Here is a 24,865-nt window from a genome sequence, read left to right as displayed (position 1 = left end):
GAAATCAATGATAGAAAGGAAGAAATCAATCAAGGGAAGTATAAAGAAAGGAAGAAATCAATGCAGGGAAGTAGAAAGGAAGAAATCAATGATAGAAAGGAAGAAATCAATCAAGGGAAGTATAAAGAAAGGAAGAAATCAATGCAGGGAAGTAGGTAGAAAGGAAGATATCAATGCAGGGAAGTAGAAAGAAAGAAATCAATGCAGGGAAGTAGAAAGGAAGAAATCAATGCAGCGAAGTAGGTAGAAAGAAAGAAATCAATGATAGAAAGGAAGAAATCAATCCAGGGAAGTAGAAAGAAAGAAATCAATGCAGGGAAGTAGGTAGAAAGAAAGAAATCAATGCAGGGAAGTAGAAAGAAAGAAATCAATGAAGCGAAGGAGAAAGGAAGAATTGAATGAAGGGAAAAGAAAAAAATAATTGAATTGAAGGAAAAAGCTACATTACTTAGCCTATCAATTTAAAATAGTGTCACTATCTTAGAAAGAAGGGGGGGTAGGAGATTCTTCTCTCAGTCAATAAATCAGAAAAAAATTATAATAATAAAATTTTATTTCAACATTTCTAATATGACAAATTTTAATTATTTACAAAAACAACCTAGTAGACAGAAAAGTTTAAAAAAAACATTGCACACATCTGTAAACTCTAAATAAAACATTTCACACTAAATATGATAATATGTCAGTCATTTGTCAACTCAAGTAAAAAACTTTTGTGGTTAAAGTTAGCTTTCATAAATAAATAAGCACATGACCACTATCAGCAGTTTGTATTCAATAGCACCAGAACAAAAGCCCATTCAATTGTTTATATAGTATCAAAGATTTTAGAAGGAAAGAAAGGGTTTTAACCCATGTGAGATTGAGAGGTTTTAACCAATGTGAGATAGAGAGGTTTTAACCAATGTTAAAAGCTTGTCAAATGACATTTTTAAGACATTCCCACCTCTGTGGATTAACTGCACACCTCAGCATGTATTGTTCTATACAAACTTGACTAGTAGCATTCCATAATTGCCCCATGTCAGTTTAATAAGCTTTTAAAACCAGTGTTTGTGCAAAAATCAATCTTAATAATAATCACAAAGTTTATATAAAAATTAAGCATGTTGGCAACTGGATTTAGATTAATTCAATACAAAAAAAATAATTATAATTAAATTTTACATGGGAGTAATAATTCAGTATCACGTTTCATTTGAATGTATCACACAAATGTCTACCCCTATCTTAAACATTTGAATGTATCACACAAATGTCTACCCCTATCTTAAACATTTAAATGTATCACAAAAATGTCTACCCCTATCTTAACATTTGAATGTATCACACAAATGTCTACCCCTATCTTAACATTTGAATGTATCACACAATTGTCTACCCCTATCTTAAACATTTAAATGTATCACACAATTGTCTACCCCTATCTTAAACTAAATAATGGTGATAAAACCAAGTCACTAGATTCCAACAAAAGGCATACAGATCAGGGGTCTCCAGCCATCTCATCTTTCTTTTCTTTCTTTTTATCTGTAAGAAAGTACAGCAAATATAAACAAAATTTTTATCTGTTAGAAAGTAAAGCAAATATAAACAAAATTTTTATCTGTTAGAAAGTACAGCAAATGTAAACACAATTTTTATCTGTTAGAAAGTACAGCAAATATAAACACAATTTTTATCTGTTAGAAAGTACAGCAAATATAAACAAAAGTTTTATCTGTTAGAAAGTACAGCAAATGTAAACACAATTTTTATCTGTTAGAAAGTACAGCAAATGTAAACACAATTTTTATCTGTTAGAAAGTACAGCAAATATAAACACAATTTTTATCTGTTAGAAAGTACAGCAAATATAAACAAAATTTTTATCTGTAAGAAAGTACAGCAAATATAAACAAAATTTTTATTTGTTAGAAAGTACAGCAAATGTAAACACAATTTTTATCTGTTAGAAAGTACAGCAAATATAAACACAATTTTTATCTGTTAGAAAGTACAGCAAATATAAACATCACCTCACTTTATAAACTAAAGCTGTATCCATTTATACTACATTGAGCAGAGCTATATGTTCAAATTGAAATATTAGAACATCTGAAGACCACATGGGCTAAACCGCAGATGTCCACTTTTTGAAAGTTTTTAGTAAGCGTACTTTTCGTGTAATACTAGTGCATATCTATCTATATATATATGAAGTAATGTATGTTCGTTTTTGTGTCAGTCTGTCTTTCATGCATTACTACACCTCTCATCACATCGCCGTGAAACTTTGGGAAGTTGTTGTGAATATTTCTGGGGAGGTTTCTGCGAAAAAAAAAATTTCAAATTCGCAGGGGTGGCGCCCCGGTAGAGTGCGATTTGTTTTTTCTCTATATACGCCATATAAAAATAAAAGTCCATTTTGGTTTGCCACCGTTCATCCGATAGGCATGAGATTTTGGGGAGTTGATTAGAACACTACCTGGAAGGGCTCTGCAAAAAATAGTTTAGAATATAAAGAAAGGAACTTTAAATTTGATTTAGATATAGTTATATAGATCTACTCATCAAGACGTACGCTATGAAATATATACAGACTAATAATGTATACGAGCCCCTAATAGCCATCACTAAACCCGACTACGATTGTAAACATTTAGCGTGAACCACAGGTATGTGAACAAAACAAGATTGCAAAGCTAGTCAGGCCTGTCTAAGATTTAAAGACTCATACTAAAAAGGTATGTGAACAAAACAAGATTGCAAAGCTAGTCAGGCCTGTCTAAGATTTAAAGACTCATACTAAAAAGGTATGTGAACAAAACAAGATTGCAAAGCTAGTCAGGCCTGTCTAAGATTTAAAGACTCATACTAAAAAGGTATGTGAACAAAACAAGATTGCAAAGCTAGTCAGGCCTGTCTAAAATTTAAAGACTCATACTAAAAAGGTATGTGAACAAAAGAAGAAGAACTGCCAAACTACGACCTGAGTCAGAAGCAGACCAAAGCCAGAGCGTGAGTCAGAATTTGACATAGACCATCTGATTATTTAATACTATAGGTCCATGGCTATCAGTATTAGAATAATCAAAGCTTTTTCAATACATACTGGGTGATCTTCCACGCCTTATCATGAATTCAGTAGAATTATAAGGGAAAAACAACATAGGTCCAAAATTGGTAGGCATTATTTTTTTATTTATTCTGAACATGTGGTTTGACCTGGTAACTAAATGAATACACCTACACATCAAGGATTGAACCTATTGTCATAAAAAGCTCCTGTTAATTCAAAATCTAACACGTGTGAGGCTACCGGAGTCTGAAAAAACACTAAATTTCGTTTTTCTCAAAAGTGAAAAAGTCTGACAATTGTGGTTTAGCCCATGTGCTCTTCATCTAGTTCTTAACTTGTCTAGAAAGAGTACTTACTGAATTCAGTGATGTAGATTAAAATTCTTGCAACCAGATCTAGGTAACTTTTCTGAAATTGTACACAAATAGGATCATTAGCAACTAAATGACAAAATGGCTGCAAGCTTGCTGTTTGTTATTTTACCAACAGAAATACAAACTCCTGTCCCTGCTTTTTATGTATAGGCCCTTTAATAAATGAACCAGTTGTTTTATTCAGGCTATATAGCAACAGATACATATTTTAAAAATAATAGTCAATTATTGTTTGTGAATTTCAGATATTTGAAACCAATTAGTGAAATCAATAAAAACAAGTCCATTGCCAAGTCAAATGAGATATAGGAATTATAGACTAAATTTCACTTTTGTAATTCATTTAAATTTGATGCAGAATATTTTTTTAAAATGCGTCAATTTTAGAATAACCTATTCAATCTATTGTAAAGCGAGATAAATGTTTGAATACTTGAATCAAGAATGCCATGTGAATAGCTGCCTTATTTTTTCTATTCTATTCTACAAGTTATAGTACAGGTCATCCTAATTTTCCCTCTTTTTTCTTTTACCAACTGGGCTTGTTATGATGATTCAATCAAAAACTCTTCTAGTCCAGGCATGGTGAAGCAAACGTGCATCACATTCTGGCTGCCTAAATAAACTCAGGGTCTATCAAGACCTAACTCTGGAACTTTTGTAGTCTCTCAGAGATGTAAGGCTACTCATCTACCTGACTAGCCCAAATCTAGCCACAGTGCTACCTGACTAGTGTAAAGAAATAGCCCAAATCTAGCCACAGTGCTACCTGACTAGTGTAAAGAAATAGCCCAAATCTAGCCACAGTGCTACCTGACTAGTGTAAAGAAATAGCCCAAATCTAGCCACAGTGCTACCTGACTAGTGTAAAGAAATAGCCCAAATCTAGCCACAGTGCTACCTGACTAGTGTAAAGAAATAGCCCAAATCTAGCCACAGTGCTACCTGACTAGTGTAAAGAAATAGCCCAAATCTAGCCACAGTGCTACCTGACTAGTGTAAAGAAATAGCCCAAATCTAGCCACAGTGCTACCTGACTAGTGTAAAGAAATAGCCCAAATCTAGCCACAGTGCTACCTGACTAGGGTAAAGAAATAGCCCAAATCTAGCCACAGTGCTACCTGACTAGGGTAAAGAAATAGCCCAAATCTAGCCACAGTGCTACCTGACTAGGATAAAAAAATTCCCTGAAACCTTGCTGTAAGGAATGCATGAGGCCTGTGGTCTGATGGCAAAGATTTCTTGCACTGAAGTCTAATACCAGAGGCTAATACACCATTTAGGAGGGTGACACCAAGGCAAAAAAAAAGCAAAATAAATAGAGAAAAATGATAATTCCACTTTATTAAGTGATTAATTTGAGTGTTAAATAGTGTTTTAAGAAGTGCAAATCGAAAGTTTGAGGGGGGGGGGGGGTGGGGTGCAAATAAAATATTGAAAGTTTGTCCCTGGGAAGGGTCGCTACGCTTCTGGGGGGTGACACCATTAAGTGCCTCAACGGGTGACACCCGACCTCACTACACCACTGTTTAATACTACTATGTCATTTTCACGTAGCACTGTATCTCAAGTAGCACCCTGTAATGTAGCACTATATGACAAGTAGCACCCTGTAATGTAGCACTGTATGACAAGTAGCACCCCTGTAATGTAGCACTGTATGACAAGTAGCACCCTGTAATGTAGCACTGTATGACAAGTAGCACCCTGTAATGTAGCACTGTATGACAAGTAGCACCCTGTAATGTAGCACTGTATGACAAGTAGCACCCTGTAATGTAGCACTGTATGACAAGTAGCACCCTGTAATGTAGCACTGTATGACAAGTAGCACCCCTGTAATGTAGCACTGTATGACAAGTAGCACCCTGTAATGTAGCACTGTATGACAAGTAGCACCCTGTAATGTAGCACTGTATCTCAAGTAGCACCCCTGTAATGTAGCACTGTATGACAAGTAGCACCCTGTAATGTAGCACTGTATCTCAAGTAGCACCCTGTAATGTAGCACTGTATCTCAAGTAGCACCCTGTAATGTAGCACTGTATGACAAGTAGCACCCTGTAATGTAGCACTGTATCTCAAGTAGCACCCTGTAATGTAGCACTGTATCTCAAGTAGCACCCTGTAATGTAGCACTGTATGACAAGTAGCACCCTGTAATGTAGCACTGTATCTCAAGCAGCACCCTGTAATGTAGCACTGTATGACAAGTAGCACCCTGTAATGTAGCACTGTATGACAAGTAGCACCCTGTAATGTAGCACTGTATCTCAAGCAGCACCCTGTAATGTAGCACTGTATGACAAGTAGCACCCCTGTAATGTAGCACTGTATGACAAGTAGCACCCCTGTAATGTAGCACTGTATGACAAGTAGCACCCTGTAATGTAGCACTGTATGACAAGTAGCACCCTGTAATGTAGCACTGTATGACAGTAGCACCCTGTAATGTAGCACTGTATGACAAGTAGCACCCTGTAATGTAGCACTGTATGACAAGTAGCACCCTGTAATGTAGCACTGTATGACAAGTAGCACCCCTGTAATGTAGCACTGTATGACAAGTAGCACCCTGTAATGTAGCACTGTATGACAAGTAGCACCCTGTAATGTAGCACTGTATGACAAGTAGCACCCCTGTAATGTAGCACTGTATGACAAGTAGCACCCTGTAATGTAGCACTGTATCCCAAGTAGCACTGTATCTCAAGTAGCACCCTGTAATGTAGCACTGTATGACAAGTAGCACCCTGTAATGTAGCACTGTATCTCAAGTAGCACCCTGTAATGTAGCAGTGTATGACAAGTAGCACCCTGTAAGGTAGCACTGTATCTCAAGTAGCACCCTGTAATGTAGCACTGTATGACAAGTTGCACCCTGTAATGTAGCACTGTATCTCAAGTAGCACCCTGTAATGTAGCACTGTATCTCAAGTAGCACCCTGTAATGTAGCACTGTATGACAAGTAGCACCCTGTAATGTAGCACTGTATCTCAAGCAGCTCCCTGTAATGTAGCACTGTATGACAAGTAGCACCCTGTAATGTAGCACTGTATGACAAGTAGCACCCCTGTAATGTAGCACTGTATGACAAGTAGCACCCTGTAATGTAGCACTGTATGACAAGTAGCACCCTGTAATGTAGCACTGTATGACAAGTAGCACCCTGTAATGTAGCACTGTATGACAAGTAGCACCCTGTAATGTAGCACTGTATGACAAGTAGCACCCTGTAATGTAGCACTGTATCTCAAGCAGAACCCTGTAATGTAGCACTGTATGACAAGTAGCACCCCTGTAATGTAGCACTGTATGACAAGTAGCACCCCTGTAATGTAGCACTGTATGACAAGTAGCACCCTGTAATGTAGCACTGTATGACAAGTAGCACCCTGTAATGTAGCACTGTATCCCAAGTAGCACTGTATCTCAAGTAGCACCCTGTAATGTAGCACTGTATGACAAGTAGCACCCTGTAATGTAGCACTGTATCTCAAGTAGCACCCTGTAATGTAGCAGTGTATGACAAGTAGCACCCTGTAAGGTAGCACTGTATCTCAAGTAGCACCCTGTAATGTAGCACTGTATGACAAGTAGCACCCTGTAATGTAGCACTGTATCTCAAGTAGCACCCTGTAATGTAGCACTGTATCTCAAGTAGCACCCTGTAATGTAGCACTGTATGCCAAGCAGCACCCTGTAATGTAGCACTGTATCTCAAGCAGCTCCCTGTAATGTAGCACTGTATGACAAGTAGCACCCTGTAATGTAGCACTGTATGACAAGTAGCACCCCTGTAATGTAGCACTGTATGACAAGTAGCACCCTGTAATGTAGCACTGTATGACAAGTAGCACCCTGTAATGTAGCACTGTATGACAAGTAGCACCCTGTAATGTAGCACTGTATGACAAGTAGCACCCTGTAATGTAGCACTGTATCTCAAGCAGAACCCTGTAATGTAGCACTGTATGACAAGTAGCACCCCTGTAATGTAGCACTGTATGACAAGTAGCACCCCTGTAATGTAGCACTGTATGACAAGTAGCACCCTGTAATGTAGCACTGTATGACAAGTAGCACCCTGTAATGTAGCACTGTATCTCAAGTAGCACCCCTGTAATGTAGCACTGTATGACAAGTAGCACCCTGTAATGTAGCACTGTATCTCAAGTAGCACCCTGTAATGTAGCACTGTATCTCAAGTAGCACCCTGTAATGTAGCACTGTATCTCAAGTAGCACCCTGTAATGTAGCACTGTATGACAAGTAGCACCCTGTAATGTAGCACTGTATGACAAGTAGCACCCTGTAATGTAGCACTGTATCTCAAGTAGCACCCTGTAATGTAGCACTGTATGACAAGTAGCATCCTGTAATGTAGCACTGTATGACAAGTAGCACCCTGTAATGTAGCACTGTATGACAAGTAGCACCCTGTAATGTAGCACTGTATGACAAGTAGCACCCTGTAATGTAGCACTGTATGACAAGTAGCACCCTGTAATGTAGCACTGTATGACAAGTAGCACCCTGTAATGTAGCACTGTATGACAAGTAGCACCCTGTAATGTAGCACTGTATGACAAGTAGCACCCTGTAATGTAGCACTGTATGACAAGTAGCACCCTGTAATGTAGCACTGTATGACAAGTAGCACCCTGTAATGTAGCACTGTATGACAAGTAGCACCATGTAATGTAGCACTGTATGACAAGTAGCACCCTGTAAAGTAGCACTGTATGACAAGTAGCACCCTGTAATGTAGCACTGTATCTCAAGTAGCACCCTGTAATGTAGCACTGTATGACAAGTAGCACCCTGTAATGTAGCACTGTATGACAAGTAGCACCCTGTAATGTAGCACTGTATGACAAGTAGCACCCTGTAATGTAGCACTGTATGACAAGTAGCACCCTGTAATGTAGCACTGTATGACAAGTAGCACCCTGTAATGTAGCGCTGTATGACAAGTAGCACCCTGTAATGTAGCACTGTATGACAAGTAGCACCATGTAATGTAGCACTGTATGACAAGTAGCACCCTGTAAAGTAGCACTGTATGACAAGTAGCACCCTGTAATGTAGCACTGTATGACAAGTAGCACCCTGTAATGTAGCACTGTATGACAAGTAGCACCCTGTAATGTAGCACTGTATGACAAGTAGCACCCTGTAATGTAGCACTGTATGACAAGTAGCACCCTGTAATGTAGCACTGTATGACAAGTAGCACCCTGTAATGTAGCACTGTATGACAAGTAGCACCCTGTAATGTAGCACTGTATGACAAGTAGCACCCTGTAATGTAGCACTGTATGACAAGTAGTACCCTGTAATGTAGCACTGTATGACAAGTAGCACCCTGTAATGTAGCACTGTATGACAAGTAGCACCATGTAATGTAGCACTGTATGACAAGTAGCACCCTGTAAAGTAGCACTGTATGACAAGTAGCACCCTGTAATGTAGCACTGTATCTCAAGTAGCACCCTGTAATGTAGCACTGTATGACAAGTAGCACCCTGTAATGTAGCACTGTATGACAAGTAGCACCCTGTAATGTAGCACTGTATGACAAGTAGCACCCTGTAATGTAGCACTGTATGACAAGTAGCACCCTGTAATGTAGCGCTGTATGACAAGTAGCACCCTGTAATGTAGCACTGTATGACAAGTAGCACCATGTAATGTAGCACTGTATGACAAGTAGCACCCTGTAAAGTAGCACTGTATGACAAGTAGCACCCTGTAATGTAGCACTGTATCTCAAGTAGCACCCTGTAATGTAGCACTGTATGACAAGTAGCACCCTGTAATGTAGCACTGTATGACAAGTAGCACCCTGTAATGTAGCACTGTATGACAAGTAGCACCCTGTAATGTAGCACTGTATGACAAGTAGCACCCTGTAATGTAGCACTGTATGCCAAGTAGCACCCTGTAAAGTAGCACTGTATGACAAGTAGCACCCTGTAATGTAGCACTGTATGACAAGTAGCTCTATAACCAGGCAGGAGAGATCAGGTGAAAATTTCAAAACATTTTAATAGAAAAAAAAAGATGCTGTGCCCCAACTTAACATCCACGGCATCTCAAGCTGATTCTAGTTTTCATTTCATTGAGGAAGTGATGAGTGTATGCCCCTTTAAAGAAAGTCAAACAAATTACCCTTGATGTGGCTTTAGAGAAAACAAACTCCTCAAGTTCTGCAGCTGACTTTGGGACCTGAGACTCAGATTTTCTCATTTCTTCTTGGCTGAAAAAGCAATTGCACACATTTGACTCAAGAGAGTTCAACACAATTTCTCATCAGTGGAGGACAATTTCAAATACCACCATTAGCTTCAACAAATACATATCTCATAGTGTTTATGTTCAATTTAAGAAAATAATTACTTGGATTATCAAATTTTCTCAAATTCTGAAGGGGCTTAAATGAATAAACAACTTATGAGATTAGCAGGCTATCTAACAACAGGACACTTTTAATTCAAAATAGCACTGTTGAATTTGGCATTAAAAAACATGCAAAAATAGTTTAAAATTAAATTGATGAATTTATGGAGTAGGTTTGCTTAACCACCACTTCCAACAGTCTAACCCCATTGTCAAAAGAAAAAAACTGCTATTTGTTAATGAAAAAATTATGAACAGATTTTCAGAATTAAGTGTGAAATGTTTTTCTTCTCATTGAATTTTTTCATTGGTTTAGCTCAGGGGTCTCCAAACTTTTCAGTCCGAGGGCCGCATTAACTATCAAATTTCAGTTCGGGGGCCAGTTTCTTCCAGGCATGTCACTGATTTTTCTGGGCAAAGTTCCTCAGCCATCACCAACAAACGTGGACAAAAAAATCTCCGCGGGCCGGATGAGAGGACATCGCGGGCCGCATCCGGCCAGCGGGCCGTAGTTTGGAGACCCCTGGTTTAGCTAGTAGCATCCATATCCAGGAGTTTTCAAACCCGATGGTCTATTGGGCAAGACAAGCAGAGCTTATCTGTTTCTGTCAGCACTATGCCCAGCCGCACTTATTTTCCCTACCATGAGTCAGGTACCCATCATAGCTGGGTGGACTCAGGGACAGTATGGTCAGCACTAGGCCCAGCCGCCCTTTTTTTCAGAACCCATTTTTTTACACAGCTCACTGAAGATGTAGAGCCTCAGAGCACTATTTCACACATACTTCACTTTTGAATACTTGAGCCAGTTTTTGAGGCAAGGTTTTAGTAGCCAACACATGCCGGTATAGAATACAATGTGTAACCATACTGTGTGATGCTTCACTTCCAATAGCGCACCAAAAAACAGAATTCCTTCCCAGCATGATTAGAGCTCTGTCCAAACAAACTACAGAACCAAAATCCCAAGGGAGATTGTTGTCTTTGAAAAAGTCATCTACAGGTTTCTTAAATGTTGTTGTTATGAGGCTTACAAAATAAAACATCTTTCTTTATTGTCCTCTTACTGGCTTAGATTGGAAATGTCTGATGGAGTTGGTCAGGCTTGAAATGAGACCTGCAGCTACTTGAGCCAATCATGTCCTCCATGATGGTGTCCACATTTGAAAAAAGAATTTGGTACAACTTCAGCTCCCCAGCATCATATACTTTAACACAGCTGATCAGGGCTTCACCAAATGGTGAGTGGTTTTCTCAATCAGGTAAGCAACATGGTACAAGACTGTGAAGATTAGTTTGTTGATGGGTACAGAGCCAAGAACAGGCAGGGCAGCTGTTATAAAGGTTATTTAATTATGAAAAAAAGAATGATGTATGACAAGCTAATATAAACACTATAAGGCATGCAACAGAAATGCTTGAAGCAGAAACAACAGACGTATCACAAGTCATCTGTAAAATGTTGCAAGAAATCTGGAACAATGGACCTCAGGTAAATGGAAAAACTGGTCTAATAGTCAAAGTGAAATAAAAGGGAAATAAAAAATGGTGTAAAAACTGTCAAGGCATCTCCAGACAAATAATTTACAGCCCCATGCTAAGAAGGATCTCCAGGCCTGCAAATGCAAATATGTGGAAATAACAAGCTGGGTTTAGGAAAGGCAAATCATGCACTAACCACATATTTTCCATGCCACAGATACTAGAAACAAAACAATGAATGGAAATGCCCTCTCTATGCATTATTCATCCATTTTCAAAAGGTTTTTGATAGCCTAGATGGAAACAACCTCTGGAAAATTTTACTTTGACATGGTTTTCAAGAAAAAAAAAAATAATTGCAATCAAAATCATATATGAAGGGTTCCAATGCAATGTTCTATATGGTAGACATAGCACTGGCCCATCTATGGTTCAGACATGATAGAATTTGATAGAAGGCAGAGAATTAGATCTTTTACTCATTTCTCACGTGTGAAATTTCATTTATCTATCTGAAATAGTACTCAAGTTATAGGCTTTTGAAAAATTGAAAGTAGAAAAAGTTCCACTTATGGTTATTGGATATCGCTGAAAAGTTGATACAGATCTACAATTTTGATATAATTCTCATACATGAAATTTCATCATCCTAGCTGTAACGGTACTCAAGTTATCATGTTTACAGACACACACATAGACAAGATTGCAAAACTATGTTTTTCTGACTCAGGGAGGTGTAAAACGGTGAGATTTGCAAAAAGATTTTTTTCTTGCACAATTACAAAACTTTATATTTCGTATACGAGAAAGTAAAAAAGTGAGAGGCATCTAACAACTAACAACTGGCCTAGAAGACATGAGAGGCATCAGATGGACACTAACAACTGGCCTAGAAGACATGAGAGGCATCAGATGGACACTAACAACTGGCCTAGAAGACATGAGAGGCATCAGATGGACACTAACAACTGGCCTAGAAGACATGAGAGGCATCAGATGGACACTAACAACTGGCCTAGAAGACATGAGAGGCATCAGATGGACACTAACAACTGGCCTAGAAGACATGAGAGGCATCAGATGGACACTAACAACTGGCCTAGAAGACATGAGAGGCATCTAACAACTAACAACTGGCCTAGAAGACATGAGAGGCATCAGATGGACACTAACAACTGGCCTAGAAGACATGAGAGGCATCAGATGGACACTAACAACTGGCCTAGAAGACATGAGAGGCATCAGATGGACACTAACAACTGGCCTAGAAGACATGAGAGGCATCTAACAACTAACAACTGGCCTAGAAGACATGAGAGGCATCAGATGGACACTAACAACTGGCCTAGAAGACATGAGAGGCATCAGATGGACACTAACAACTGGCCTAGAAGACATGAGAGGCATCAGATGGACACTAACAACTGGCCTAGAAGACATGAGAGGCATCAGATGGACACTAACAACTGGCCTAGAAGACATGAGAGGCATCAGATGGACACTAACAACTGGCCTAGAAGACATGAGAGGCATCTAACAACTAACAACTGGCCTAGAAGACATGAGAGGCATCAGATGGACACTAACAACTGGCCTAGAAGACATGAGAGGCATCAGATGGACACTAACAACTGGCCTAGAAGACATGAGAGGCATCAGATGGACACTAACAACTGGCCTAGAAGACATGAGAGGCATCAGATGGACACTAACAACTGGCCTAGAAGACATGAGAGGCATCAGATAGCCAGCAGTCAAAAAGATCTGCAAGAAAAACTAAATATTTTGCAAATGGAGTTGGGCTCAAACAAAACATTAACATGACCAAATTTTTTAAAAAAATACACCTGGTCAAGAACCTATTACAATAAACAACAATCAAGTAGAGCAATTAAAAGATGCAGCAGTGTCAATTATGAAGGTTAGTGCTCAGCTGAAATTAAAACAGGCATCTCTTAAGCCAAACACGCTTTGACAACCATGCAGAAAACATGAAGAAAACCTCCTCCAAAACCAAACGCAGACTTTTCAAAAGTAATGTACTTAGTTTCCTATTGTATGCAGCAAATGCTGGAAAGTTATCAACCGCCACAATCAGATCACTTGACTCTTTCCAAATTAAGTGTTTGCGAAGGATTAAAAGTATATGATGTCCACCAAATTTTGAATTTTAGGACTCCCCTTCCACGTCCACACGTGTCCATTTTCAGCAACCCCCCCCCCCCCCCACCCCCAATGTGGACATCCACAAAAATATGGAAGACCTCTCAAAACATGCGGCAAAATCACAACTAAATAGCGGCGTATGCTTACTGCGCGGGTCAGGTCGTATAAAATATCTTGTTAAAATTTGGATCTAATAGATTTATCTTTTTTTTAAAAATGCCATTAAAATGACTGACCTGAGTGCAAGAAAAATGTGTCACAGACCACCATTGGCAGACAGCTCACTCACCCTGTTTTGTTAGCAAGAGAGGAATCGCATGCACATGTCCTAGTCCACGTACTTCATTTACTAATTAGTTATGTACGCCTAGTCCCAAGGCTAAAAACAAATTAAGCAGGCCTATTGAATCTTAATAACATCAAAGACACACACAAACACGTGTGTATATATATATATATATATACATATATATATATATATATATATATATATATATATATATATATATATATATAATATATATATATATATATATATACACACACATATATATTATATTTATGTGTGTATATATATAGGCCTATATATACATAGTGTATAATATATATATATATATATATATGTGTGTTATATATATATAAGCCTATACAATATATACATTATATCCAATATTATAGGGCCTAGGGTAATCTATTGTTTTAGGTACGTAAAATCAGCCAAGGCTAGTAATGTGAAAAGAAGTTGCCTCATTCATTACATTTTAGTAATTATTTCAGTCACATTTTAAGGAAGATTTATGTTTTGAAAGTTACAAAAATGTTTCAAAGTTTCATTCATGTACCTGTTTTTAAACAATTGTATTAAAACTTTTCAGTGATAAATAAAGACTAGCGATGTTTTCATCAGATGCAATAAAGCTTGTTTACTTCAGCAGCCATCTTGTTTAAGTTTTTTTTTTGGTAAACTTATACTTACTCCGGGGAATCCACTCTATTTTACAAATGGCTGCTGTTTATATGCTAGCAAATATTGCTCGCAAACACTGCTGTTTAAAGTTAATTTCTGGCCTATATTTATATATTTAGCCATTGATTTTGGTTTATTATTCAGTTAGGGCCTATCTATAATATTTGATACAAATATATCACAATATAGGTAAAATCAAGATATAGCTTTGGTTATTATTCCATGGCGTAGTCTGTCAAGCCGTTCCGGAAACCACCGGAAATACTGTAAACCATCATTTAGGCCTATTTGCCGCCATATTATTTTAATACATAGGCCTAATGTTTAAAAATGTGCAAGGATTGATTTTAGTTGCATTTTAAATACTGTTTTGCTAATTATTTTGTATTTCTAATTATTTTGAATGTATGAGCTAATTATTGCTGCTACTAAACATTGTTCTAGATATTATTACTACTTTTAACTTTAGTAAATTTAATCGTCTTATTTTACTAACAGAATGTTATGTCCCTTACATGTCCCCTGCTTGTGTGTGAGTGTGTTGTGTGCTGGAACGACAGGTACCCTCCCTTTGGTATATAATTGTATCCCTTGGTTGAGTGAGATGACAGGTGTCAGAGCGTGTGCTAGTGTGTGAAGCAGTTAGTTGTAGTGTGGATATATATATATATATATATATATATATATATATATATATATATATATATATATATATATATATATATATATATATATATATATATATATATATATTAAATATCTTATTATTTTTTTTATTATAGAGTGTTAGTGTTATCTACTGTTGTATACGTTATATTTGTCTGTTGTTATATATATACACCCCTAGACAGAAGAACCCAACACAGAACTACTAGAGCTAGTTGTCGCAAATCTTCTGGTTTTTTTCTGTGTTTCTTAAACAAACAATTATTAGGGCCTACTACACTGCGGGCCAGATGCGGCCTGCGGGCCAGATGCGGCCCGCGAGGTCCTCTCATCCGGCCTGCGGCATTCTTTTTGTTCATGGAATAAATGTGTGTTAGAGGTGGCTGAGAAACTATGCCCAGAATATTTAAAACAATTAGAAAATGTAGCTTTGGGTGCAAATACTATTATCGGCCGTGTTGCAGACATTGATGAAAACATCGTGACTCAAATAGCGAAAAATGCAAGCAAGTTTGGCAATTTTTTAATTGCAATGGATCAGTTGCTGAACAGCTGTTCCACATCTCAGCTGCTTATGTTCATTAGAGGTGTGGATGAAGACAAAAACATAACACAAGAGCTGGCTTCCCTACATAGAATGTATGGCACTGTTACCGGAGAGAATATAGATAGTTCAGAGACATGTTAAAAGATAGAAACACAGAATCGCAAGATTTACCATATTTCACAGCAGTAAGATGGCTAATTTGCGATACATTTTTCTGAGCAGAGTATTTAAGTTGAGAAAGGAAATAGGTGACTTCTTTGAAAGTAAAGGCCAGCCACAAGCTGATGTACTTACTGTCTGATGAAAGTGGGTATAGAAATCGGCCTTTGCTGCAAACATGTCTAGTCATTTAAATTTTCTGAACCTAAAACTACTAGATGGAAATTTAGTTTCTGATCTTTACAATCAACTAAAGGCCTTCAGATCCAAACTTGTCATGTTTTTGGAACAAAAGTACAAGCCAACAACTTGACGCATTCTCAGTAGTGCAAGGTCTTTACGGCTGAAGCAACCACTGAGTTCCCCATGTCATTTGCATACAAGATCATCAAAGACCTCCAGCTGCAGTTTCAGAAGGGGTTTTCTGACTTGGATTCAAAGGCAGAAAAGTGAAACTGTTTCAGAACCCATATGAAGCAAATGTGGCCAGTTGCAAAGATGAATTGCAGCTGGAGGTCATTAGAGACACGTTCAAAGAAGGGCGGTTGGGTTTTTATAAGCTTTTGCAAAAGGAAGATTTTCCTAATATTAAAACATTTGCATCAAAGTACCTTTCAAATTTTGGAACAAGATACCTGTGTGAACAAATATTTTCAAGATTGAAATATATGAAGAATAATTTGAGAGCAAACTTGGACCTCTAGTGTGTTGTTGGCCACCGGCAGTGTTTCTTTCACACTTTTTTCTCTGGGGGGGGGAGGTGACCTTGACATTTGTATATATTTCTATATAAATTATATTTCGTTAGAGGGGGGGGGGGGCGGTACACATTTTTCAGGGGGGGGGGGGGGAATACCACTCCGAAGGGATGTTTTGAAGAAACTCTGGCCCCCCAACTGATATTTGATAGTTAATGCGGCCCTCAGGCTGAAAAGTTTGGAGACCCCTGGCCTAGTATATCGTGATTTTACCACAATATATATATGAATATAGTATAGGCCTAGGCCTACTTCTAATAATTAAAGTTAAAGCCTCAACAATGAGGCAACTTTTTTTTACATCACTAGCCGCGGCCGATTTTACGCACCTCGACCTAACCTAAAACGATAGACCACCGGGCCTACATTTAAGTAATAAGTAGGGCCTACATTTAACATTTTATAATATAATTAATAATATAATTTATTTATTATAATAGGCCTATCATTTTACTATTATTTTACATTACTCCATACTCATTACTGAGTAATACTGAGTTATTACTGGCCTAGGGCCTAGAGTAACATTACCAGCCCCGGACACCCTTAGCCTGAAACGGAGACTCCTTTCCGGTTCGAGACACCTAATTTCGTTACTATTTGACATAGAATGAAAACCAAAGCATAGAAATACTCTCCATCCAAAGAAGAATAAAAATATGTATTCCCTTTTTTTCCATTCGCAATATAACTTTTAAATATATGCCCCCAAAACAGACGACCCAGTCGTCCTGGACCCGACTACAATTTTCCCGGTTTTGCCTCCAAACGACTGGTCTTTCCTCCATCCGACTACGTCATATTTTTGCTGTTTTTTTCAGCTCAGTTGAATAAATAATCTTGTACTATTAATATTTTATGTGCTTATTTTTGTGTTTCAGTGTGTATTTGATTCTAAATGCCAAAAATAATATAATTTATAACAATGGAAAAAAAATAATAGGGGAGATAGTTTATTTTGGTTAAGGCACGACACACAACACTGTGGGTGCCTGGTATGTGGCCTGACCGACCTAAAAGGAGATTGTTTATATTATTGTTTTGAGTTTATATTTAACTCAATGCAAAAAGCCCGCCGGTTGGTTGAGGCCACGACGGGGGGACGTTCTGACCGGGATTCAAAGGGACGATTCGAAATATCATCCAAACATTGTTTTAAAAAGACGCTAAGTCGGGAGGAGTCTTTGCTTGTCCCGGCAACATAAAAATGGCCGCCTACATGACGGGTTGCTTTTAATTGCTCATATCCCACTGTGGGTAATTCAATGGATCAAAGTTTGATATAAATGGACTTATAAATGGACATATTTGCTACCAATTATAATGTTTCTGTATAAAATATTTAAATAACAGTGCAATTAGTGCCAATTAGTATTCGAAGTGAGAGTTACGGAGTTGTTCATTTTGAGGCGCATAGTCGGGCCAGGCAGAGTTACTCTAGATTCTAGATCTAGATTCTATAATTCTAGATCCTAGAATCTTTTATCCTAGCCGAAACGAATAGATCTAGACGTCTAGATATATATATTTTTTTTTTTAGATTTTTTTTGTAAATTTATTAAAAGATAACTTTAGAATGAGTTTTTTCCTGCTTTATAATTTCTTGTAAAACAAAAGGTTATTGGAAAGTTTTTCTGAGTTACTTAGACTTATTCATATATTATATGTACAGTTTTCGTTTTACTGCTTACTAGGATCTAAATCATTGTGCTAAGGTTCATCATTTTTTGTACTTGTTTAGTATCAATACTGTCAACCTTAATAAAGCACTTTGATCCTGTCGCATTTTTTTGTCATCGTGTTTTGATTTTTGTCTTGTTTTTGTAACAATATCAGTCTTAGTCTTGCTATATATTATTTTCGTTACAAAGTCAGTCAATTTAATGTAATCATGCACTATAAACTACGACTATTAGGCCTAGTTTTCTATCCACTAAATTATTAACAGTTTTAAATGCAACAAGTTACAATGTGAACAATATTTGTAAACATGCAAATAATTTTTATCAGCCATTTGAAATCAGCCCTTAGAATAATAATTATAATATTAATAGCCTAAAGGAATGAATTTCCTCAGCTACTTCACTTCTAGACTAAACCCCGAATAGTCAAAAACTTGTTTTCATCAGACACTTTAGATCTAGATTATAGACAACAACACTATGACTTACATTCTTTCAATAACCTTGTTTCTGTACTTCTGAGCCTTCCATTCATCTGATTCAACATTATCTTCACTTTCTTCTTTCTGGTTTAGAAGTGTCACCGCTGTTTTGTCAGCCATTATTTTATTGAAAAGGATAGTCTAATTTTCAAGAGAAAGAAAATCAATAATATCTTGATTTTTTTTTCTTCTTTTCTCTTTTTTTTTCTCTTTTTTTCTGCCTCAGTTTTGTAAAGTTTTATATATTGAACTATTATTTTACCTATATATAAAACTTACTTTTTCATCACTGGCCGGTATCTAAAATTACATGCTACACAATGCATAGTCAGGCGTTGTTAATAAAATTCGGTTAGGCATAGGCCTAGTAATTAGATCTACTTTAGTGGTCATCCAAAAATGACGTCACGCTTTTTTGACGATTTTACCTCCCCCCTCCCCTCCGTCACACATCGTCACAAAAAGCCAGACCCCCCCTAAATTGACGTCACACTTCAGCCTACAACCCCCCCCCCCCCTCAAAATTGCAGTTGAATTTTTTAAAACATTGATATTTTTCTAAAATCTTGTCTAAACTATTACAATTTATTAAAACAGTTATCTAAAACGCGAAATAACGTCTAAAATTCGTTTTCTAACATTGCTCTTTTATAATGCAAAAGTGTGACGTCGCAACATCTGAACCCCCCCCCCCCCCCTCATCACACATCGTCACAAAATTACGGACCCCCCCTCCCCCTCCCCCTACGAGTGTGGCGTCATTTATGGATGACCCCTTATCTAAAAATTAGAGAACATGCAAGATTTTATAAATTTTATGCCAGCTACTGGAGCTAGACAGTTTTTATATGTGTATATATATAATACCACGGGTCGTAGAAATTACCCACCTGTTATTACCCCTCCCTTCCATCCCGCAGTACAATCACCCTTTCCCACCCCAACCCCATGGTAGCCATTTCCCCAGCTTCTTTAATTGCTAGTCTATATCCTTCAGAAACAGCTTCCAATAAACAGGGCTAAATATTTGTTTGTTGAAAGTAAAGGTCCGATTTCTCCGAAAACTTGCATCTGCCAAGTTCATTAAACGTATTGTGATCGTGTTATCACTGTACTGAGTCTATTATGAAGAATAAAAGTAGATCTAGTTTTTAGAGTAGGGCCTATGACATACCCCCCCACCCCAATTCGTTTCTTTATGTTAATTATGTCCGATTTTAAACCTAAATAATTAGCCTATGACTTTTTTATCTGCCTGTTTTTATAGTAGATCTAAGTTGATTATGTGTGATCACACGAGCACATTCTGGTGGGCCTATAGATGTATTAATGTCAGACGGAAAAGGGCCACCCCGCAAAATTTTTTTTTGGATCCATATATATATATATATATATATATATATATATATATATATATATATATATATATATATATATATATATATATATATATATATATATATATATATATATATATATATATATATATGTTACGGTCAAAGCCCGAAGTCGACCAAAGCGCGGATTGGCCGGCCAATGCGCGCATTGGCCAATATTGCCTCTCATTGACCGGCCAAAGCCCGAAACTTAACTTCATTTCAATCCGCGGACTGGCCATGGTGGACCGGCCAAAGTCTGAAATTGCTCTTGATTTCGGCCTTTGGCCGGCCAGTCCGAATTAGAAGATCATCTGGCTAGGGACAAAGTCCGAATTAGAAGATCATAAGCAGATTTTGTTTTTTTTTATACCGTAAGAATCATAAAAATTAAGTCTTTGTTGATTATTATTTGGAATTACATTGTTATTTTTACACTTGGAGCGATTTGCTGTGCATTAGGTTGTGCAATTGCAGTAAATGTAGTCTTGGCCGCCGGTCAGTGATTGTGAAGATGCGATGGTTCGTAGTTATTTTCCTCAGTGCCAACGGGTGACAATGAGAGCAGTTTTTCGTGAAGAATTGAAAACTCACTTCTATCTTATAGTTGTTTAAATACACCATGGTCCGTTCCTGGCTTGTAGAAAGCGCCCTCGACGCTCATGCCAACTGCAATGACGCTTCGGGGATCACCGCGACCTCTGTCAACATCTGGAATACGGATGCTACCTGTATCTTTCACTTCAGCATGTTTAAATTTTGTTAGCATCTTAGCACCTTGCGTTTGCAAGGTAGTATGAGCTGCTGACCTGTTGTCCATGGTTTCTTGTTTCTTGTGACACAATCTGCAGGTAATATTTCCTCCGTACCCTCTTGATCCATGTCGCCTTGCATATAGAATGCTATGCAAACAAGAGCTAAACAATACGTTACTCACAATGAAACCGCACCCAGAATAATGAAAACGCGATCACAACTTAGTCTAGATAGAACATTGGCCAGGACATCCCGGCCAGTGCGCGCATTGGCCGGCCAATGTGAAAAATACGCTGTCAAGTTTAAGCGCTTCGGACTTTGGCCAGGACATCCCGGCCAGTGCGCGCATTGGCCGGCCAATGTACGAAATACGATCTTAGTGCTAAGTTCTTCGGGCTTTGGCCAAGAGAGCCGGTCAATGCGCGCATTGGCCGGCCAATCCGCGCTTTGGCCGCACTTCGGGCTTTGACCGTAACATATATAACATGTCGCAAGTGTAAACGCTGTGTAACAAATACAAGTATACATATAAGTAGGTCAAGTATAATTTATATGTTGCTAGTGTAAATGAGGTTTTTGTTCAAGGGCTACAACTCCTGCGTTTTCAAAATGGCAGACCCAAACAGAATGCAAGAAGATTGGCAATCTCCAAATTTTCGGTCAAAAATTGTTAATAAGCTGTAAGACATAGTCTAGATCTAACTTATATTTTAAAAAATAAATAGGGGTTAATCTCTTAGCATAGCATCGGAAATTATGTGGTAATGTTCGCTGAGTTTAGTAAACACACTAACTGTAACTAAGATCTAGATCTAGATCGGTAATCTATCGTTTTAGGTACGTAAAATCGGCCGCGACTAGTAATGTGAAAAACAGGTGACTCCTTACATTTTAATAATTATTTCACATTTTGAGGAGGATTTATGTTTTGAAAAATACAAAAATGTTTCCTTGTTTCATTTATGTACCTGTTTTTAAACATTTGAATTAAAACTTTTCAGTAATAAATGAACACCAGCGATGTTTCCAACATATGCAACCACGCTCATTTACTATAGCAGCCATCTTGTTAAAGTTTTATTTTTATAGACATATAGCGCGAGATTCAGGCGGAAGTCACTCTATTTTACAAATGGCTGTTGTTTATATAGCAAATCTTGCTTGCAGACACAGCTGTTTAAAGTTAATTTCTGGCCTATATTGATATATTCAGCCATTGATTTAGGTTTATTATTCATTTATCTATAATATTTGACACAAACATATCACAATATACTTCTATTACAGCCTTGACAATGAGGTAACGTTTTCGTACATTAATAGCCGCGGGCGATTTTACGTACCCAAAACGATAGATTACCTCTAGATCTACTATTCTAGATTTCTAGATCTAGAAACTCTAGATTACTAGATCTAGATTCTAGATCTAAATCGGTAATCTATCGTTTTAGGTACGTAAAATCGCCCGCGACTAGTAATGTGAAAAACAGGGGACTCCTTACATTTTAATTATTATTTCACATTTTGAGGAGGATTTATGTTTTGAAAAATACAAAAAAGTTGGTAATCTATCGTTTTGGGTACGTAAAATCGCCCGCGTCTATTAATGTACGAAAACGTTACCTCATTGTCAAGGCTGTAATAGAAGTATTTTGTGATATGTTTGTGTCAAATATTATAGATAAATGATTAATAAACCTAAATCAATGGCTAAATATATCAATAGGCCAGAAATTAACTTTAAACAGCAGTGTCTGCAAGCAAGATTTGCTATATAATATAAACAGCAGCCATTTGTAAAATAGAGTGACTTCTGCCTGAATCTCGCGCTATAAGTCTATAAAAATAAAACTTTAACAAGATGGCTGCTATAGTAAATGAGCATGGTTGCATCTGTTTTCGTACATTAATAGCCGCGGGCGATTCTACGTACCCAAAACGATAGATTACCTCTAAATCTAGATCTAGAATCTAGAACTAGTCTAGATCTAAAATCTGATTTAGATCTAGAGATCTAGTAAGATTAGAATTAGATCTACTACTAGATCTAGACTCTAGCTAGATCTAATAGTTTTAATTAGGCCCCTATGGACTATGGATTTTTCAAATTAAATAATAAAATATTCTGTTATTTCAAATACACCATCATGCAGTATAACAGTACCATACCATTAAGTTCCTTACCGCTTAAGAGAACATTTGACACCACATTAAAATATCTAGCTTACTCAGTTGCAGAGAAAAGAGAGAATTTAAAAATTATGCTAGAATGGAAAATGAAAGCCAAAACCTATTTTTATTTCAAATTCTAATTTTAAATATGCTTAGTAATAAAACAGATAGTATTAGTTACCTCACAAGTTAAAGACAGTTACAAGTACTATGAACGTTGACCCAAGGTCTTTGTCAGCACACAACAGTGTGATTACAGATTAGACAAATAAAGACAAACAGTAACACATTTTTTGACTTAGCTCGACAGTGAAAACACGTCTTGTCTGCTAGCCACGATATCCAAAAGAAAAGACGCGTGAGAAGGACGCTTGGACACCGTATAGGGGTGGGGTTGGGGGCGTGGTGTATGCGGGAGGGGGGGGGGGGTTGGTTAGGTGAAAGATATCTGTTCATTCAAGCCATCGGGTGCCCGTGTACCAAATTTAAGTATTAGTCGCGTTTCAGTGCTAAGGCGATTTTTTAAATTGTGGCAAAACCGGACGGCGGTTACACAAAAGTCCTTTTTTAAGTCATGCCCACTCTTGTTAAAGTGTTTAGCCACAGGAAGACCGTCTTCATTGTTGATTGATCGCAGGTGTTGGCTAACCCTGTCAGACAATCGTTTTCCCGTTTGTCCAATATAAAAGATGTTGCATCGCCTGCACTGGATGACGTAAACTACGTTGCGGGACTCACAGTTGAAGTGATTTTTAATTTTGAGGGTTCCCTTCGGCAGCTGGAGTGATTCAACCTGAAGGGTGAAATGACAAGTATTGCATTTATGGGGACAAGGAGTGGTGCCAAAACCGGTGTTGGTAGTGGGTGGCAGGCGGCTGCGAACTAAAAGGTCTCTAAGGTTGCGTTCCCTTCTATACACAACCAAAGGATTCTGTTGAAATAAATGGCCTAAATGGGGGTCTGACTTGAGGATAGAATAATTTTTTATAATGATATTTTTAGCCAAAACTGAATGAGGATGGTAGGGTAAGATGAGTTTAGTTCTATCTGACTTTTGTTTTGGAAATTGTTGAAGGGAGGCTTGGTGGTCAACAGTTGTTATGCGGTGTAGTGCTGACTGGAGTATATGCTCCGGGTATGACCGGAGTCGGAAGAACTGTAGTAGCTCATGGGCCTTGATCCAAAAGTCGTCATCATCTTGACAAATACGTCGCAGTCTTAATAATTGTGAGAATGGTATAGAATTTTTGCAGGCCGGGGGGTGTGACGAAGAGTAAAGTAGATATGAATGTGAGTCGGTTGGTTTGTAGAATACAGTCGTCCCAACGTTGGTTGTGTTAAGCGATATTGTCATATCCAGGAAGTTAACAGAACTCTCTGAAATTTCAGAGATAAATTTAATGTTTGGGTGGTAGTTGTTGCAGAATGATATGAAATCTTGCAGTTCTTCTTCTGCCATCTCTGTAATACCTAACCCATCATCAATGTACCGCCGATAAAAACATGGAATTCTGCCAGTGTATTTTTCCTCGATTTGACCCTCTAGGTAACCATGAAGAGACACGCATAACTAGGACCCATTTTAGTTCCCATAGCTACCCCACTTATTTGGTCAAAGAACTGACCATCGAACTCGAACGAGTTGAGGTTGAGAACTAACTCGGTTAATCTAAGTATGGTATTACTGTCAATAGAGGGATGGGGGTTCACATTAAAGAAGTGTTTAATAGCTAGTAGACCGTCTTTGTGGAGTATCGAGGTGTATAACGACACCACGTCTAATATGAAAATTAATCTCGGTTTATTGCTAG

General features: G+C 37.8%; 2 protein-coding genes across 6 annotated transcripts in view; one reads left to right on the top strand and one right to left on the bottom strand.

The window, feature by feature from the left end:
• Nucleotides 1-914: 914 nt before the first annotated feature.
• LOC131951599 (uncharacterized) lies at nucleotides 915-18,870 on the bottom strand. The gene is made up of 4 exons (XM_059313921.1): nucleotides 18,758-18,870; nucleotides 9,614-9,701; nucleotides 3,421-3,472; nucleotides 915-1,533 (listed from the first exon to the last, which is right to left on the bottom strand). Exons 1-4 carry the CDS (start codon nucleotides 18,868-18,870, stop codon nucleotides 1,490-1,492), a joined length of 297 nt encoding a protein of 98 aa, XP_059169904.1. The 3' UTR covers nucleotides 915-1,489.
• Nucleotides 18,871-21,457: 2,587 nt separating this feature from the next.
• Nucleotides 21,458-24,865, top strand: part of LOC131951596 (mediator of RNA polymerase II transcription subunit 15) — an 88,254-nt gene continuing 84,846 nt past the window's right edge. For 4 of the 5 annotated variants that reach the window (XR_009388426.1, XR_009388425.1, XR_009388427.1 and 1 more), the window contains exon 1: nucleotides 21,473-21,562. Coding sequence is in view for 2 of the 5 variants with exons in the window: in XM_059313919.1 (XP_059169902.1) it covers nucleotides 21,492-21,562 (71 nt within the window). In the remaining 3 variants the exon portion in view is untranslated. Of the gene's footprint in view, nucleotides 21,563-24,865 lie in introns of all 5 variants that reach the window. The other variant, XM_059313918.1, reaches the window with a different exon arrangement.

This window comes from Physella acuta, unplaced genomic scaffold (assembly GCF_028476545.2).
Source record: "Physella acuta isolate Inbredline_101_S28 unplaced genomic scaffold, ASM2847654v3 ptg000814l, whole genome shotgun sequence".
Classification (NCBI taxonomy): domain Eukaryota; kingdom Metazoa; phylum Mollusca; class Gastropoda; family Physidae; genus Physella; species Physella acuta.
The sequence above is the reverse complement of the archived record's forward strand: the minus strand, read 5'-3'. Positions and strand labels throughout refer to the sequence as shown.